The 19,771-nt window shown below is 45.3% G+C and overlaps 1 protein-coding gene across 1 annotated transcript; it reads left to right on the top strand.

Moving 5' to 3' along the window:
- The first annotated feature begins 588 nt into the window (after window positions 1-588).
- LOC148502469 (uncharacterized) lies at window positions 589-8,041 on the top strand. Its single transcript, XM_088449804.1, is given in 4 exon segments — window positions 589-1,248; window positions 4,592-5,515; window positions 5,517-6,750; window positions 7,161-8,041. Coding segments are annotated over 4 exon segments (3,699 nt in total).
- The last annotated feature ends 11,730 nt before the right edge of the window (window positions 8,042-19,771 follow it).

Raw genomic sequence — 19,771 nt, 5'->3', positions numbered from 1 at the left:
CCTGCAGGTTTAACTCAGGATCAGACCTTACAATAGGCCAAAGTTTTTTAGTTATATTCTTAACCTCATTACTTTGAGTATGATAGTGATTAACCCATGGTAACTTCCCAATGTTTCTTCCTTTGACTCTTCCTGTTTTAAGAAGGTCAGCCCTAGGTATACTCATGGCTTTTTCAATAGCTTGATTTAGAATATTAACAGGATATCCCCTCTCAAGGAACTTGAACTTCATCAAATCAATTTCCCTCCGAGCCATTGCTTCATCACTACAAATCCTGCGAGCCCGCAGGAATTGTGAGTATGGTAGACCATACTTTAATGCTTTGGGATGGCAGCTGCCAAAATGTAACAGAGTGTTCCTGTCAGTAGGCTTCTTAAACAATTCCGTCACCAATTTACCATTCTCAAATCTTAACTTGACATCCAAATAGTTCACCCCCATGTCACTAATATCAAATGTAAATTTAATTGGATTATCGGATCGATTATGTTGATCCATGAATTCTCTAAACTGTGATTCAGTACCTGTCCAAATCAGGAATATATCGTCTGATTTGGACAGGTACTGAATCACAGTTTAGAGAATTCATGGATCAACATAATCGATCCGATAATCCAATTAAATTTACATTTGATATTAGTGACATGGGGGTGAACTATTTGGATGTCAAGTTAAGATTTGAGAATGGTAAATTGGTGACGGAATTGTTTAAGAAGCCTACTGACAGGAACACTCTGTTACATTTTGGCAGCTGCCATCCCAAAGCATTAAAGTATGGTCTACCATACTCACAATTCCTGCGGGCTCGCAGGGTTTGTAGTGATGAAGCAATGGCTCGGAGGGAAATTGATTTGGTGAAGTGCAAGTTCCTTGAGAGGGGATATCCTGTTAATATTCTAAATCAAGCTATTGAAAAAGCCATGAGTATACCTAGGGCTGACCTTCTTAAAACAGGAAGAGTCAAAGGAAGAAACATTGGGAAGTTACCATGGGTTAATCACTATCATACTCAAAGTAATGAGGTTAAGAATATAACTAAAAAACTTTGGCCTATTGTAAGGTCTGATCCTGAGTTAAACCTGCAGGATATTAATATCATGCCTTGTTACACTAGAGGTCGAAATCTTCGGAATTGGTTGGTAAAAACTGATATCAGCAATATGAGCAAGATTGACAGAGGATGCTTTTTGCGTCCCAAATTGGGATGTTTTAGATGTCTCAATTGCATGACCTGCCGTTCACTAACGGTAGGTAATAGTTTTTGCCATCCGTATAGTGGCTATAGGTATACCATTAGACACCGTTTAACATGCACTACTAGGTATATGGTATATGTAATTACCTGCCCTTGCGGGCTTATTTATGTCGGTAAAACCGATAGAACCTTAAGGGAGCGGATGGCGCTACACCGGTCGGCCATAAGGGCCACTATTTCATCCGGTGGTAGTGACCAACCTGTGGCCGTCATTTTGCTGTTAGTGGTCACAGTGTTGCCTCATTAAAATATATGATCATTGATCACATACCGAAATCTCTAAGGGGAGGTGATAGGTCCCGCAGACTACTCCAGTGTGATTCTCGTTGGATTTTCACACTGGATGCTTTGGCACCTCGTGGGTTAAATGAAAATTTGGGGCTTCATTGCTTCCTTTAAAACCATGTCTGTTAGCATAGATCTATATTATATATAATACCTATTGTATTGCTGTGTTCTAAGGCTGTTATGGTTCAGTATGGGGGTATCATGGAGTTTATATGGTCTCCCTAAACTGTCAGCATGCTCGTTTAGTATGTTTAATGATATTTTTCAAATCTTTTCAGCATTGAATTACTCTGCTTATATTCTGAGGCTCTGGCGATTTCAAATTTGAATGCTAAAAGTATCCCTTTTAGGGTTGGGATAAAGATATAAGGATAACTTCATTGCTTTTTTGGGGTTTTTAAGGTCTCTCTTTAGGGTTTGTTAGGTGAAACAGTTCTAGCACACTGACTGCTTTAAATTGTACATTTTTATGTAAGGCAACATGTTTTTTATTGGTGTTTGTATTGCTAGATTTATGTAACTATATATGTCTTGATATTTGTATTCTAGTTCGGTAACTGCGCATTACCATGACAATAGGGGAACAGGCTGTGGGGGTCTCCACTCTCTTAGGACTGACGCTGATGAAGCGCTGGTGTGGAGGAGAGGCGAGATGATGTCATCAGCAGGAGACCCGGCCATGGACAGCGCGCGGCACCGACCACACACGTGGGGTTCAGTGAGTATAAATGTTTGTATTGTTTGTACTTTTTTGCTTATACCTTGATGAAGGGGCTATAATAAAGGCTCCGAAACGTTGGTGATATTCATCACACCTCCTGTATTGTCATTTTTGGAGTACGAAGTGCCGCCTATGTGGATTATATATATATATATATATATATATATATATATTAAAGTTTGAGGTAAGTTTTCACTAAGAGCTTGGAATTAGGTGTAAGTGACAGTTTTATCTGTGAAAACTTATTTAGAAAATATGTATAATGTCCCTTTGCCTAAGCAAAGTTTAGTGGACTGTGCTAGGCTTGCTGAATTTTATAAATCCAACTCCTGGAGAGACCCAGTATGGGCAACTTTGTCTGATGTGTGCGTGCGTGGGGGAAGGAGTGGTATCATGGTGGTGGAGATGTGGTTCTGCCACTCTTACTTTTCAAAGCCATGGTTTATGTGGGGGATGGGGTGTTACACTGGGAAACACATCATCAAACTTATGGGTTGCCCGCTTTAATTAGCTGAGGGCTGTATAGGCACGAAGCATATAAGTGTCCTAATTTTTTGTAATGGGATATAAAGATTGGGAACCTGTTGCTAGGTAGATTAGTTGTTTGTGTTTGGTCGTGACGGACATTGGACTTTAGCCTATGAATGGGTTTTAGGGCTTATACCTGTCAATATCTATTTAAGGAAGGATTTGAATAAGGTCCAGCCTCTTTGCAGTTTGGAAGTCAGGCTGAGTACCAAATGTGTTAGAGATAGATTACCTCAGGAAGCTTTCCTCTGTATTAAATAATCTGTATTGTCTTTCTTAAATATCTGGTTTTATTTCTTAAAATCCCCACTCTCTCTATACCTAATCATCTTTTATTTCTTTCATCGTTTCATTTCAAACTTTCTCCCCCCCCCCTTTTTTCTTTTTTCATACCCTTTTCTCTCATTTTAATTTTTCTTTTATAAAATTTTAACTGTATTTTTATTTCTTTTATAACACTGTTTAACCTGCCCAGCGACAGCCCCTCACCCTCCCCAGGTTTCTTCCCCGCCATTTGCGCTGCGCAAGGTCGTCCAACACCCACCCCCCCCCTCCCAGCATGCCCCGTCCAAAGAGACCTGCTCCCCCACCGAAGCGCCTTGCGGACGCGGCCCGCCCGCTGGCATCCGCCGGCTTCCGCCCGGCCAGTGTGAGCGGGTGCTTACAGCCGGCGGCGTCTTCACTATGCCGCGAGGACGCGGCCAGCTCGCCGGCGTCCTCCGCTTCCCGCCCCCCCATTGCGGGGGAAAGTTCCCCCGGCTCTGGGGAACCTAACTGCAGTGCCCCCTCGCAGCGCGCGGCTTCCATTCCCGCGCCGTCCGCTTCCTCCTCACAGCAGCCTCTGCCCGACCTCCCCGCATCCAGTGTGAACTGTGCGGGTCAGGAAGGGCTTGCAGACGCGAGCGCCGGGGACTTGGCATCCCCGGCCGCGTCATCATACATCCCCAGGGGATTAGCTGCTTTGGAACCTGCAGGCCTCCGTGCGGAGGTCGCATTAACCCCCGACAGTAGGGCTTACATGGCAACCCCTGGTGCTAGTGCTGCAGGGGTTAATGCAGCTGCCACCATTTTAGGAATGAGCCTTGGGGCTCAAGCTGCAGGCTCCATTTTAGATGGAGCAGCAGCGCCACCTGCTGGCCAGACAGGTTTTATGCAGGTAGTGAGCTCACATAGCTCACTTGCAACAGTTAATTTACAAGCCCAGCCGTTAGTTTTAGGGACGCATAGGTCCATGGCCGCTAGCACATTCCCTGCAGGTTTTCCTGGTTTCCAGGTTTGTCCGGCAAGCATTCCACGACAGCAATGTTTCCACTTGTCAACATACCCGCAAGTCACCTCATACCTGCCTGCAGTAGTATCCTCCCCTGCTGCGGTGCAGTCAACTTGGTCGTCAGGCTCCCAGCTGAATTTTATGCACAGCCCCAATTTCACACCATTTTCGGCCCCATTGCAAGTCAACCCTCCGCAGGCCGCGATGTTTGGACAAACACCATATTGGCAGCAAGCTTTCTCGTCCATACAACAACCCCCAGGCCATTTCACGTACCCCTGGCAAGCAAGCCACGCGCCACCAGTCAGTGGTTTTCTGGTTACACACCGGCCAATAGCACACCTGTTGCTTCCCTTTCACCCGCACACGCTCCCCCCTCGCATCACGCTACCTCTACCAGCAGTGCGCCTATTTTATCACCAGCCCCCCCAGTCCCTGCAGACTCAGAACCCCCTCCCCTTCCCCCCCACTCCTGCTGCTGAATTGGGAATTTCAGACACTTTAACAAACACTGTTTCCATTTCTGAGGTGGCTATCAATTCAGGTACGGAGGTAGCACCAGTAGAAGTGGTGCGGAGGAAGAGACAAGCAACAAGCGAACAAAGGGTCTTACCCAGGGATTCAACCAGTTCGGTTACAGCAGCCAACACGGACGCGGTGGAGATTCCTGGGCCATCTGGATCTGGTGAGCATGCGGTTTCTCATATGTCCTCTGTTAGTTCCTCATCTGCATCTTCAACCAGTAGCGAATCCTCCGGTTCGCCTAAGCGCCCGCGGAAGTTAGCAAAGTTAATTGCGCATCGCTTAGCGAAAAAAGCGTCAAAGCAGAAAGATAAGGCGATAGCAGTACCTTCTTCTGAGCCCATACATTTTTCAGAGATGGTGCATTGCCCAAATACGGCCGTAACCAGGGGTTTGCGAAAGAGAATGAAGGAGAAGATTAAAAAGGGGAAGTATGTAGACGTGTTTACGCTTACAGACGAGATGAGGAGGGATTTTGAAAAGGCCAAGAAAGCTGGAGGTATAGGTGAAAACGCTTTTCGGAGTTTTCATCACTGGTTAAGGGGTTTCTTGGTTTTTTCAGTATCTTATCTTGAAACAAGGCCCAACGAGCATCCCAACATTTTGAAGTATCTATTTCTGGTCCATGAAATATTCATAAAGTCTAGGGGGTATGTTTGGAGGGAGTACGACGAAAAATTTCGTAAAAAACAGGATGGAAACCCGACCATGCCTTTAGGATTTAAAGACGTAGAGGTTTGGTTGGAAGTTACACAGCAAAACAAAAATATGTACGAAGGCCAAGATAAAAAACACACACATACGGCTAAGGCAGGGCCGGGGTTCGTAGGTAAGGGGAAATGTTTTGCATTTAATGACTCTAAATGTCACAGAGGTGCAAGTTGTCGTTTTCGACACTCATGTAGGATTTGTGGAGCAGGTCACCCGGCAAGAGAATGTAAGTCCGCAGCAAGGGAGGGTCAATCCGAGCGCGTTGCAGGCAGTGGAGGTATTAAGTAAGGCACCATCTCCAGTGGTTCTTTCGGAACTCAATAAATGGTTGGCAAAATACCCCAAGTACGATGATGCTAAATTTTTGCAGGCAGGTTTTAGTTTAGGGTCTAGTTTGCCCATTGTTGACTCGGTACACGTCGTAGCGCGTAGGAATTTAAGGTCAGCAAGGGAGTTACCTCGTGTGGTGAGGCAGAAGGTGGAAGCGGAAATGAAGTTGGGCCGCATGTGCGGCCCTTTCTTAGCTGAACCGTTACCCGGTTTGTGCATTTCCCCTTTGGGGGTGGTGCCCAAGAAAGTTCCGGGAAAGTTCCGCTTGATTCAGCATTTGTCTCACCCTCGGGGTGCCTCTATTAATGACGCAATTCCAGAGGAGTATTGTAGGGTTCGCTACCAGTTATTTGAAGAGGCGCTTGATTTGATTAGGTTTTTTGGCCCAGGGGCATTGATGGCGAAATTGGACATTGAGTCCGCTTTTCGACTTCTTCCGCTTCACCCCAATTCCTTGCGGTTTATGGGGTTTAAATTGGACGGCCTTTATTACTTAGATAAGTGTTTACCCATGGGTTGTTCTGTCTCTTGTGCATATTTTGAGAAATTCAGCACGTTTTTGCATTGGTGCATCCAGGCGGGCACCGGTCATACCGGCGTAGCGCACTACTTGGACGATTTTCTTTTTATAGGCCCAAGAGATAGTAACGTTTGTCAGGATCTTTTGTTTTCCGCTTGCGCATTGTTCAAGATCATGGGGGTTCCAATTGCGCATGAAAAGACGGAGGGACCTACTTGTTGCCTTTCGTATCTGGGTATAGAAGTAGACACAGAAGCAGGTTGTTGTCGCATTCCGGCAGACAAGGTTCGGAAGCTGTTGGCCCAGATAGAAGAATGTTTGAGCAAGGACAGAGTGGGACTGCGTCAGGTTCAGTCCCTCCTGGGCTCTTTCAATTTTGCCAGCAGAGTCATTCCGATGGGAAAGGTTTTTTGTAGGAAGTTGGAGAGGGCAACTGCGGGAGTTGTCAAGCCGCATCATACCATAAGATTGTCTAAAGAGATGAAGGACGACTTGCGGGTATGGTCATCGTTTTTGAATGACTTCAATTTGGAACTGATCTGGACTTCCGGGCCGGTATCAAATTCAGTCATTCAGTTGTTCACCGATGCGGCGGGTTCTTCAGGTTTCGGAGCCTTTTTCCAAGGGGAATGGTGTGCTATCCCATGGCCCCCATCCTGGTTTGCACGCGGTTTCACGGCCAACTTGCTTTTGTTGGAATTGTTCCCGATAATTGTGGCTGTGGAATTGTGGGCGGAAAGATTGTCGAATCAGAGCACTGTCTTTCAGTGCGACAATTTGGGAGTGGTTCATGCAGTTATTAACCAGCGTTCTTCATCACCACAGGCATTGCGGCTTTTACGCCACTTGGTTTTGAAGTGTCTACAGTTTAATATTAATTTTATGGCTAAGCATGTCCCCGGGGTTGACAATGGGATAGCGGATGCTTTATCCCGTTTCAATTTCGTTAAGTTTAGAAACCTGGTGCCAAGAGCTGAACCCCGTGGATTAACGTGTCCTCCTTATGTCTGGCAGATTATCGATCAGGCATAGCGGAATTGGCACAGAAATCCTTGGCGCCATCTACACTGAGAACTTATTTGTCTGCTTGGCACGAATGGGAGGCTTTTTGCAGTAGTCGCCAGCGGGATGGTAAGTCGGTGGATGATCGTTTAATGGAGTTTGTTTGGGGACATTATAGTCAAGGGAGGTCAAAATCTTCCATGGCTTCAGCTTTGGCGGGAATTTCCTTTTTTGCTAAACTTAACCAGGTTGCAGATCCCACTAAATCATTTGTTTTGTCTAGGGCTCTTAAGGGATGGGCTAAAGAGAGGCCATCACCGGCAGACTCGCGCAGGCCAACGGATTTGTTAGAAATACTGGGATCAGTAACGGACTCAAGTTTTGAGATGGCACTGTTTCAAGTGGCTTTTTCTTTTGCTTTCTTTGGGGCCTTTCGAATTAGTGAGCTAGTGGCATCAAGTAAGCATTCTAGCGATACCGGTTTATTGTTTAAAAACGTTGTAGTGAAGGATGAGGCGGTTCTATGTAAGATCTCTCGGTCCAAGACGGATCAAATGGGAAAGGGCCATTGGTTGTCTATTAAAAGTAATGTTGTAGCTGATATTTGCCCATTGAGACTAGCTAAGAATTACTTGCAACAGCGGCCGGCAGTAAAGGGACAGTTTTTGTTGCATGCGGACTCTTTGCCCCTTACTAAATTTCAATTTGCATCAGTTTTTAAGCGTTGCTTGGTTAGATTGGGGTTAAAAAGTGAGGACTACGGCACCCACTCGTTTCGCATTGGGGCGGCCACTTGCGTAGCAGCCAGCGGTTTGCCAGCATCGGCCATCCAGGAGATGGGACGATGGAAGTCTTCAGCTTTTAAGTCATATGTTCGTTTTGATAAGGTTTGAAGTTGCTCCGTTTGCGCTAACCCTAAAGCGTTGCTTACCCGTCAATTTATGAATGGCTAGCATTCAAAAAGTGGGGATGTGAAGGGATTTTTATTTTCCTCCGAGGGGGCCTAATTACAATTGGCTGAACTTCAAGGTCCACGGGAGGTTTTTATTTTTCTCCTTCACTTGGGTTTTTATCGTTTTGTACTAACTCCTTTTTCGTTAGTCGTTTCAGTTACTTGGTTTGCTGGGCATGGATACTGACATTTAGGGATTTTTCTTTTACAGCGTCCTATACATCAACAGAGCAAGTGTGGATTGTAGGTCACTCCTACATATTTTGGGCCGAAAGGCATCCTTTTGCTAGGAAGGCTTCATTGATGTTGGAGGGGCGTAGGGTTAGATGGTTAGGGGTACGCGGTTTAAGGTGGGCAGCGTTTTTGGATTTAATCTTCAAGAAGGAACGTCTTTGGGGGAGACCTCGATGGTTAGTAGTGCACCTTGGAGGCAATGATGTTGGGCAGGTGAAAGGTATTGAGTTGATCTTAAAAGTTAAAGCTGATTTGGCAGAGGTGGCTGCACGCTGGCCGGATGCTCATGTGGTATGGTCAGAAATGATACCTAGATTTGTTTGGAGAGGTTCCAGGGATCTGGTGGCCATAGACAAATGTAGGAAAAAGGTTAATGCAGCTATTTTTAAGTATGTGTCTGCTTCGGGTGGCGTAATTGTTAGGCATCAGTAGTTGACATTACAGAGTCCGGAATATTTCAGGTCGGACGGGGTGCATCTTTCTGACATCGGTGTAGAAGTTTTCCTCAAGGATATTTTTTCATTTCTTCGTAGATAAGGAATAGGGGATTTTTGTAGTCGTAAGTTAATTGAGGGTGGCGGGGCTGCGGTTTTTTCATAACCTAGCCGTGGTGGGAAGGCGCTACTAGCCAGCGGCCACAAGTGGCATAAGTGATCGTTGTGGGGCACTTACCCTTTTGAAAGACGGCGGGTATGTCCTACCCCTGCGGGAGGACAGCGGGCGTTTCCTTACGGAGCGTCCACACTGTGCCAGAGTAAGGGGTGGTGAGTCCTGCACAGCGCAGGTTATGCCGTTATAGAGGGGGGGCGTTTTGTCGTCCCCCAATTTTTTAAGGTAGTCAATTTGGCTAGAGCTGGTGTGTGGTAGCATCCTTCTTTGCCACCCTTATTTAAATTAAAATTAATTAAATAAATAAATACAGTTTAATTTTAAACCAATTGCAGTGGTGTCTTGTCGTTTTTTATTAGTTGTAAGCTAGCTTAACGGGTTATGTTTACAAGTGTTAATTGCAATAAATTAATGGACAGCTTAACTTGGGAAGTGGGAAGCATGTCCATCCCCATCTTTCTGGAGACTGAATTAGACCCCAAAATTTGGGAATCTCCCAGACATTCTAGGAAAGTTGGTAAACATTGACTGTGCTGTTTAGTTGATGATGGGATAGTGGTGAGATCCAGAGCCATAACTACAGCTCGCATCGCCCAGTGCAGGCCATGCCCCCTCCATGTGTTGTCACATGGAGGGGGCGGGGCTACAAACACTGAGCATTACAGCAATCCTCAAGATGCTCCTGGCAGCTGTTATGGCAGCAATGTGCACATCTGTAGCAGCTTAGGGGCACTCCAGGTGGCACTGCTGCATAGATTCTGGCTGCAGGTGCCATTCCAGGCACTCTGCTAGCCAGATACAGGAGCTGTGGGTGAGTGGCAGTGCTGCCCACAGGGTTCTGCACTCTGTGTGGCCGTACACCCCTAGTTACGGCCCTGGTGAGATCAGAAGACTAAATTGGTCCCCCAGATGCATGTGCAGATGCTTTGGTTATGAAAAGTCAATTTGGACATGAGGTGTCATTTGATTTGAGTCCTAGGTCAAGTCCATTGATATACTCTTAACCATATTAGTTATCACTGAAGTATGCATTGACAACATGGAGAATGAAAGAATTGTAGATGAGAGTTATACAGTTCAGAGTTCTAAGAGTATTTACTAAAGTGCTGGTTTCTAAAAGTGGCGTAGTTGCTCATATCAACCAGTCAGATTCTACTTATCACTTATCTAGCATTTTTTGAATATAATAGTTACAATCTGATTGGTTGCTATGGGCAACAACTTCACTTTTAAAATCCTGCACTTTAGTAAATATAGTAAACTGTAGAGTGGCTGCTGATTGGCTCCTGACAGTTCCCACGTGGGCTGGTCAGTGAGTCAGGAGCCAGAGCTAATCAGCGGCCTCTCTACAGTCAGTGGCCACTGATTGGCTGGTGGCTTCTGACCGTTCACACTGATCAGTCAGGAGCCAATTAGCGGTGTATGTGGTCACACTCATACACCGGTAATGTAAGTATATGGTTCGAATGCCGGTTAGTTTTTATGCCAAGACCCCTGGATGCTACAGAGACCAGTGCGAGGATGGATGTGAGTATAAGATCTTTATTCCAGGTACTCCAAACGGGATCTACAGGGACAAATGAACATGAACATCTGGCAGTAGATAAGTATGTGTGAGTGAGGTTGGTATGTAATAAAGCTCTACTATATACAGTGTATTTGTTCTGTCTTTTTAAACTATTTATTTTACAGTGGGGTTATGGGTGCCAGCCACCTGATGGCACTTGAAGTTCCACAAGTTCCAAAGGGCAGTTTTTAACTATTTTAATCTTTATTACCCCCGTACCCACAGCCCAGGGTTGTGGGGAAGAGCCCCGGGCTTCAGGCCAAGCCTGGGGTTTTGGGAGATTGGGGCCCGTTTTTTGGGGGGTCCCCACCTCCCCTGAGATTCCTGTCTTGGCCTGATCATCTTGGGGTGGAAATGCTTTGGCCATGGAGACCCGGTAATAGGGTCTTCTGGCTGTGGCATTACACCATTTGGGTCTGGTGATGGTTTTAAATATAGGGGGACCCCTATGCAATTTTTCTCCCTATATTTAAAACCAACACTGGCCCTGCAGCCAGGTGCTGGTTCCTAGAATACGGGAGAACCCTACTTGTTTTGTTCCCTGTAATTTTTGGAACCAGGACTGGCTGACCAGTCCGGAGCTGGTTATGGCTTTTGGGGGGGGGGGACCCTGCATCATTTAAAGAAAAAATTAACCCTTCTTTAACAGGTATAACACACGAGCTGCCTTCACTGACATGTGCTGGCTGCTAGCTCGGAAGAGATTAGCAGGGAGAAAACACTGCAATCACGGGTGAGTAATCTCATCTAAATTTGCAACTCGGGGGAGATATCTTGATCTGCATCACCATTGGAAAACTAACTTTCAGCTAAACTCACTTAGTAAATTTGCGAGATGAAAAATGGGAAAGTCACCCGAGATTCGGCGACGCAAAAAAAAAAAAAAAATAACTTGTCCAAACTCGAATCTTAGTAAATGTAACCCTTAATATACTAACATTGGTTGATTTTGTGTTTTATTGTGACTTGGGGGTGAAAAATTACTTAACACACCAATTCACTGCAATACACCATCCGCCCAAACATCCTATCATTTGCATGGAGCCAAATACAAATCAAGGAGTTACTAAGAAAACGTGTTGGTAAAATCGGTCAAAATTGGCCTTACATTGCAGCACTATAGACAAAATATATAGACCTTCCTATGTACAAGACAAAAGCCTGTACAGATTAAACTGATCTGTGCAGTGCTTTGAATCCACTTCTATTTGACTGTGGAGAGTATTGAAAATGGGACTATCTGATAGAAATCACACCAGCCAGAAATCAATCAGTATCACCATCAGATCAAGATAGACAGTCAAAATCACCCTTTAGAAAACATTCCAGAGATGTCCAGTGTGTTTGTTTAGAAGTAAAACACAACCACATTTCCCCTTTACGGGTCTATGTACTAAGCCTTGGAGAGAGATAAAGTGGCTGAAACTAAAGTACCAACCAGTCAGCTACCAATTGTCACTTTACACACTGCAGTTGAAAAATAACAGTTAGGAGATTATTGGTTCATACTTTATCTCTCTCCAAGGCCTAGTACATAGGCCCCTTAATCTTAAAAACAAAGTCCTATACCCTCATGTAGTAAGAGGGTCAAGGGACAAGGAAATGGGTATGAAGTCCCGGCAGCTGAATAGCCGCCGATGTATATCCCCACGCCGGCAGGCCAAAGGGAGAAGATCAGTCCCCCCTAGTGCCTAACACAAGCCCCCCTGGGGGTCCCTAACCCTACCCCCCCTTACCGCACCCTAAACCTAACCCTCCCTTGGGGGGTGCCTGACCCTATCCTCCTCCCGGGAGTGCCTAACCCTAATCCTTCCTCCTAGGGGTGCCTAACCCTAACCTCCCCCCAAAACCTAACTCTAACCCGGCTATGTTCCCATAACCTAACCCCCCCGCAGCTATTGCTAAAAGCACCCTGGACTTACCTAGTTCTGACTGGCGTCCTTCGGTGTTCCGGCATCGGGATTAAGATAGGCATCGGTATTTTGTCCATGTCCTTTGTTGGGATTCGGATGTCGGTACTGAGCCTGGTGGCCTTGCGGTTGCCGGTCTCATAACTACATCCCGGGACAAGTGACATGGCAATTAACATGATGCTGAGAAGCATCGTGGCAAACTCCAAGGTGAGTGAATGTCAACTGTTGCGTAAAACATATGAATTACTGCCAAACACTTATTGAAATAATTACCTACTGTAAGTGTCTTTGATGAGTTGTGTTTTGAAGCTAGATGGAGCAACACCTTTAGTTTTACAGAAGTATCATTGTGGACTACAAAAATGTCATGTTTGCTAGGCTGAGACTGCTGACTAAGCTCTGTTAAAAATTGATAATGGCAATCAGCAGAGGGTGTGGGGAGAAAAGATGTGCTTATGGTGAGCAATGTGAAAATACCCCATAGAGGACTCATTTGTTAAGTACTGTACGTCTTCCTATTGCAAGAATGAACAAAATTGAAGAGCTACATTAGATGTTTGTCACTGTATATTGTCTACCAGTCAAATGTCAGGGGGAACAGAGATAGACGGCCTGGGGCTGTATATACTGTATAATGGTGAGGTTATATACTGGGGCAGTATACTGCCCTAACCCAGCATATGGAAGGGTAGAGTAAGGTAACATCATCATAAAAGACTCACTGGCCTGGTAACCACGACAGCAGAAGCCCAGGGTCTGGCCTAGTATGGCCTTGAGAAAGCAGGCAGTGAAAAGTGCATCCGTGGTCACTGTGTATCAAGAATATACTACAACACAACAAGTTGGGGATGATTCATAATCTGTCTATAAACTCAGTTTAGAATGTTGGAGAGGAGGATTTAGAAAAGTAATAGTACTGGTAGTACCAAAGCTTCAAAATGATCAATTGCTCTGGAATCCAAGATAGCATTCCTAGGTGAGGGCAACAGACAGCTCAAATGATAGAATGGTCCCAAAGATTACTGGATGTTCCTCCTGTTCTAGTGACCAAAGTCATTTCCTGATGGCTCACCTGCCCGGCATCTTCCTGTACTGTGGAAAAAGGGAGGCGGGGGGGCTGCACATCCTAATTTAAACATAATAAGATGTGCTACCATGCTGAGACCTGTAGTTCTAATGTAGAAAAATAGGGGAAAATGCAGATGCACACTCTAAGCATGTTGCATATAATAAACTTCAACAATTAACATGTTTTATAATAAGGTTCTTAGCACATGTTTGGCCAAAGATGTTTTCCCACATACCACATCACGGTGACCTTATCACGAGAGTCCCTAGCATCCCTAATACTGACACATTATATAAATGAATCTAGGACTAACCTTTAATAGAGCCCATTCAAGTGTGTGTACTGTAATGCAAAGGACCCATACCAATTAAAATCACCTGGGGCAGGTGGGAGGAGTGCTAGCCCAAAAGAAGGGGTCTCCATTTCAAATGTACCTTAAATACACATACACACATATGAAAAAGCAGGGGGTTGGGCTGCACATCCTAATTTAAACATAATAAGTGGTGCTACCATGATGTGACCTGTAGTTCTAATGCAGAAAAAAGGGGAAAATGTATGTTTATAATAAACTCCAACACTTAACATTGTTTTATTATAAGGTTCTTAGGGCCTGATTCAGAGGTGCTCGCTGTTTGCGAGCGCTCGCTCTGAATCAGGGCGTTTTTTTTGTTTTTTGTTTTGGCCTCCAGGCCACTCGCAAAGCTGTGGGTGACAACCCACAGCTAGTGCGAGCGGTCTGGCGATGGTCGCGATTATCACGACCATCGGGCTTGCGTCGAGACTCTGTGGGAGGGTCTCGGCTCCCGCAAGCCTGATTGGACTTCCTTCTCTAATAGAGCAGGAAGTCCACTACTGACATCTCAAGTGATGTCAGTAGGGCCGCCCACAAATGGCAGGCGTTCCAAAGGGACAGCCACCCCCTCCCCGCCTATCCACATCGACAGCCGCCCCATCTTGTAGTGAGCTCCGGAGCGACGGAGCTGCCGTCACTCGCTGGGGCTCACGCATGCGCACGCTGGAGGCGGCGCATGCGCAATGGGGGAGCATCGACCTGCCTGCGAGCGCTGTGCTCTCGTGAGCGGGTCTGAATCAGTAAATGCTTGGCCAAAGTTGTTTTGTGGTTTGCCCACCTACCACTTCACAGTGAACCTCATCAGGTGGGTCTTCCTGTACTGTATATGCTTGAAAAACGAGAGAGAGAGAGAGAGAGAGAGAGAGAGAGAGAGAGAGAGAGAGAGAGAGAGAGAGAGAGAATGAATAAATACTGGTATTTATCAATGCAAAAAAAAATAACCTTAGGGCGCGTTTCTCAGGTCCCGCCTTTCTGCAAACACTCTTCAAAAGGTTATAACTGCAGAGCTGACAGATCTATATATAGTTATATACACAGTGTGCGTGTGTAAAGCGTCAAGATTTATCACTGTAACAGCTAGTCAATGTTTTACCAAAATGGCATATTGCTAAATAAATTCTTTTATGTCTAATCATTCATCTTATAGATGCGGTGTAGCATTATAGGAACTTATAAGATACAATATAGAAGCCTCTGCTATATTATATTATGCAGGAACGTATAATAGGAGCTATTTCTCTACACTATTGTATAGCTCTTTTCTTATTGTGACACAGAGTATCTAACGGGAGCTTATATTAGCCGACTACCTTTCTACAACACTCTGTTATGCAGAATTTAACACTAGATACATTTTTAAAACAAGGAAATATACAATTGATTTACTATAGAGTTATGGGAAGAATCTAAACAGTGAAGTCTATTCATTCCTACATGGTAAATCAGAAGAATAGATAAATAAGTGGAGGTTCCATATGGGTATCAATTTCAAATAAAAGACCACAGCGTCTTATTGGTTTCATTATTTTATTATTCGTTATACACATAATATTTTGCATTTTTAATATTGTTTTTAATTCATTATTTTTATTGATTTTTTTAACAAAAGGGAAAAGGGTACATAAAGAATGGATGGTGGGGAGTATATTAGTGGAGCAATAAAATATGTTGTTCATCAATCATGCACAAAAATCTCAGCAAGTACAAACTGGAACATAAGACAACAGTGCTGAAACAGTTGATCCTGGAGAGTAGGAGGGTTGCATTGCCTCAGTGAGGCTGACAACAGGGCAAGGATCAGCTGACTCGGAGGGCTGGGAACTACTGCACCTGTCACCCTCAGTCACATTCATGCCAATGGAACCACACGATCATGGTGGAAAAGGAGTATTGGTAGGTTACATCACAATAGCCTATTAACCTTTAAAACTTACCTTCTGAAGCTGTTCACTTTATAGAATGATGCAAAGCTGGAGCATTGGCAATGAAGTCTCCAGAATGGTGATGAACAACAGCACAGGCTTGGGCCCTCATTCAGAGCCGTACGCTCTGAGCAGAGCGCACGCTCTGAATGAGGGCCGGCCTCCATGAAAATGGAGCGTCCTTCTGGACGCTCGTATAGCCTGTGGGTGGTGCTCGTATAGCTGTGGGTCACCACCCACAGGCTATACGAGCGTGCATTTTGATGGCCGCGATGGTCGAGACCATCGCGACCATCGAAATTGCGAGCCGGAGCCTGCGGTTGAGGTTTTCAACCGCAAGCTCCGGAGTGATTTTGGCTCTATCAGAGCCAAAATCACTCCCACTGACATCACTAGTGATGTCAGTGGGCCGGCTTCTGACGGGAGGCGTTCCCGTGGGAACGCCCCAATCAGGGAGGCACGCCTACCAAAGGGGGCGTGCTGTCAATCAACATCGACAGCACGCCCCCTTTGATCAGACACAACGAGCGAAGGACTTTCCCTCGCTCGTCGCGTCTGGCGCATGCGCACGACGGAGCTCCCTCCGTCGTGCGCATGCTCAGTCCATAACATCGACCCACTTGCAAGCGGACAGCCGCTCGCGAGTGGATCTGAATCAGGCCCTTAGTCTATTAGAGATTAGTTTGGTATGCAGTTTTAATTCTGTGATTAGTAGGGAGGTTGAGCTATAATTTTTGCAGTTGCTTCAGTACTTTGGGGATGGACACAATTTGAGTCTCTATAATTTCAAAGGGGCCATGTTCTAATGCAGCATTAATGAGAGTAGTCAAGGGGGGGACTTTCCAGGGGGGGCCGTCCAGCTTGTTTGTTGGAAACACACTATTTATTTTAAGAAAAAGCATAGGATGCCGCCTCTAAGAAAAGCACTTGTTCCTAGGCTGCTATTGGAAAAATCGGGGAGACAAAGGGCTTGGGGTCCAACCAAGCTCTTAATTATCAGCACAAGGCTTTACCAGCCAGGCTAGTGGAACCTTAGATGAGAACCCCCCCTGTGTGAAGGTTCCCCTACCATAATTCCATCAGCCCTAAGCCAGTTGGTACCAGGGCTGATTTCCCTCATCACATTCTTTGTCCCCCCGATTATTTCATTGCAAGTCTAGGAACAAGAGCTAGTGCTGTTTATGCTTAGAAGGGGTAGACCCTTTGCTTTTTTCTTTCAATCAATTATTTTTAGCAGTATTAATTATTTTTAGCAGTATTTAAATGAAGCACTGCAGCTATCTCCCAGCCCTCTGGGACATCTGTTGATTTGCAAGTTATTATGACGCAACCCCAGCAAATCTAGAACTCACTGCAGGGCCGAAACTAGGATATCTGTCACCCAGTGCAAGGCATCAATTTTGCGCCCCCTCCCTTCCTGTACCTGGAGTTTGTCCTTGCTCCTCCATAAGGCAGTGCACTACTCAGACGTCCCTGGTATAGTGACTTACATTATTCCACACACCATAATGCCCATTACACATTATGCCACACACTGTAATGCCTATTACCAAAGTGCCACTTACATATTTGCCCGACACCAGTTTATACCCCACAGTAAGGGTTCTAATTACTTTAAAATTATTAAAATTATCTGCTCGTTGTCAGGGGTTACATGCTCGTTGCCATGGGGTTACATGCTCGTTGCCATGGGGTTTCATGCTCGTTGCCATGGGGTTTCATGCTTGTTGCCAGGGGTTTCATGCTTGTTGCCATGGGGTTTATGCTAGTTGCTAGGGGTTACATGCTCGTCACCAGGGGTTACATGCTCGTCACCAGGGGTTACATGCTCGTTGCCATGAGGTTTATGCTCGTTGCCATGGGGTTTATGCTTTTTGCCATGTGGTTTATGCTTTTTGCCATGTGGTTTATGCTTTTTGCCATGGGGTTACATGCTCATTGCCATGGGGTTACATGCTCGTTGCCAGGGGCTTTCATGCTTGTTGCCATGGGGTATATGCTCGTTGCTATGGTGTTTATGCTCGTTGCCAGGGATTACATACTCGTTGCCAAGGGTTACATGCTCGTTGCCATGAGGTTTATGCTTGTTGCAATGGGGTTTCATGCTCGTTGCCAGGGGGTTTAAGCTCGTTGCCAGGGGTTACATGCTCGTTGCCAGGGGTTACATGCTCGTTGCCAGGGGTTACATGCTCGTTGCCATGTGGTTTATGCTCGTTGCCATGAGGTTTATGCTTGTTGCAATGGGGTTTCATGCTCTTTGCCAGGGGTTTCATGCTCGTTGCCAGGGGGTTTATGCTCGTTGCCATGAGGTTTCATGCTAGTTGCCAGGGGGGTTTATGCTCGTGCCAGGGGGTTTATGCTCATTGCCAGGGGATTTCATGGGAGAAGATGCAGCTTTCAGCATCTTCTCCCGGCAGCGCCAGCGTTCCCGGTGCCGGGAACGCTGTGTACATTGCGCTGGCCTAACAGACACTAGAGGTCCAGTAGGACCTCTAGCATCTGTCTCCTCCTAGGCGGCGGCCATTTTTGGATGGCCGTTTTCAGCAAAGTCCATGCGGACGGCTAGTCCGCATGGAATCTGCTGAAAACGGCCATCCAAAAATGGCCACCGCCAAGGAGGAGACAGACACTAGAGGGCCAGTAAGGACCTCTAGCATTTGTCTCCTCTTTAGCGGTGGCCATTTTTGGATGGCTGTTTCTGAATCTGCAGCCCCCAAGCCACCTTGAGTTAGCTTTTTTCACCCCATGCAATCCGGCACCCGGTGCACGTGCACCTCTAGCCCCCCCCCTAGTTGCGGCCCTGCTCACTGACTACTATTGTACTTCTGGAGAGTGGTATGATTCCCATTAGAATCATCTGTAGAGTGTGTTGTGTTGCTCTGATATAATTTGTGTGTACTCGTATTCTATTACATATCTTGATTTCAATCTTGCCGGAAAATTGCCCGAAAATTGAAAGTTTCCAAAATGCGGAGGTTATTACTTTCTCCAGTAGGCCTCAAGACTAGTTATTAAGGGCATGGTATGACCACATGTTGGGCAGAATGCAAAAGTGGTTAGCATGCTGCAATGTCCATTTTACTAACAAGATAAGATCAAGTACAATTTGTGGTCTTTATAAGAAAGGGTACAAATCCAAACATTGTAAAGGGCATATTCTATAAGCATCTTGCAGAGGGACATAGAAAGTCATGTATTCACGGAACACACACCGACTGAGGCCACTGATGATGTATCAAGCTTTGGGTAAAAAACTAAATTGTATATAGGATCTTCAAACACCTATCTAGGGAAGAATATCTCAGAGGAATTAGGGGAAAAAAAGATGAGACAATGAGACTCTGGTCCTCGAGGGTACCAGTCAATATGAAACATCTACCATTTTTATTATCTAATTTGCATTGTAGATTAAAAAAAACATAGTTATAGAATAAAATGGCAAACTCAATACTTTATGGAGTCTTATTCTGATAGAGAACACAATCCTGATGTCACTACCTTTAAATGAGAGGATTTAGAGTACTCCTCTTACAGGTGGGACCAACGCTTTTTGACTTATATTTATTATCTTATCCAGGAAGTAAGGTAGTGCTGGAAAATCATTTCAAATATTTTGTACATACAGTATTGTTGCACTTGTCTGGTCTCCCACCCTAAGCCCCAACATCCACATTGCCTGCCCTATTGAATAGGAACATATAACCCCACACAGATATTCTTTGCAACACTCATCTCCAGCAAAGTCAATTTAGAGTTCAAACATCCAGATCAGGTGAGAGAAAGTGCTGGCTCATTAGAACCAAAAAGAAGCCAATGCCTTTGTGAAATACTCTTCACTGCCAGAATGGGACAAACACAGTATGGGGATGGCAGAAGTGCTCTCCTATTGGGGGAGATGTACTAAACCTTGGAGAGTGATAAGGTGGAGAGAGAGAAAGTTCCAGCCAATCAGCTCCTAACTGTCACTTTACATGTTTGAAAAATTACAGGAGCTGATTGGTT

The sequence above is a fragment of the Taudactylus pleione genome, unplaced genomic scaffold (assembly GCF_031769625.1).
Source record: "Taudactylus pleione unplaced genomic scaffold, aTauple2 ptg000496l, whole genome shotgun sequence".
Taxonomy (NCBI): domain Eukaryota; kingdom Metazoa; phylum Chordata; class Amphibia; order Anura; family Myobatrachidae; genus Taudactylus; species Taudactylus pleione.
Note: the sequence above shows the minus strand (reverse complement) of the source record. Positions and strands in the feature narration are given on the sequence as shown.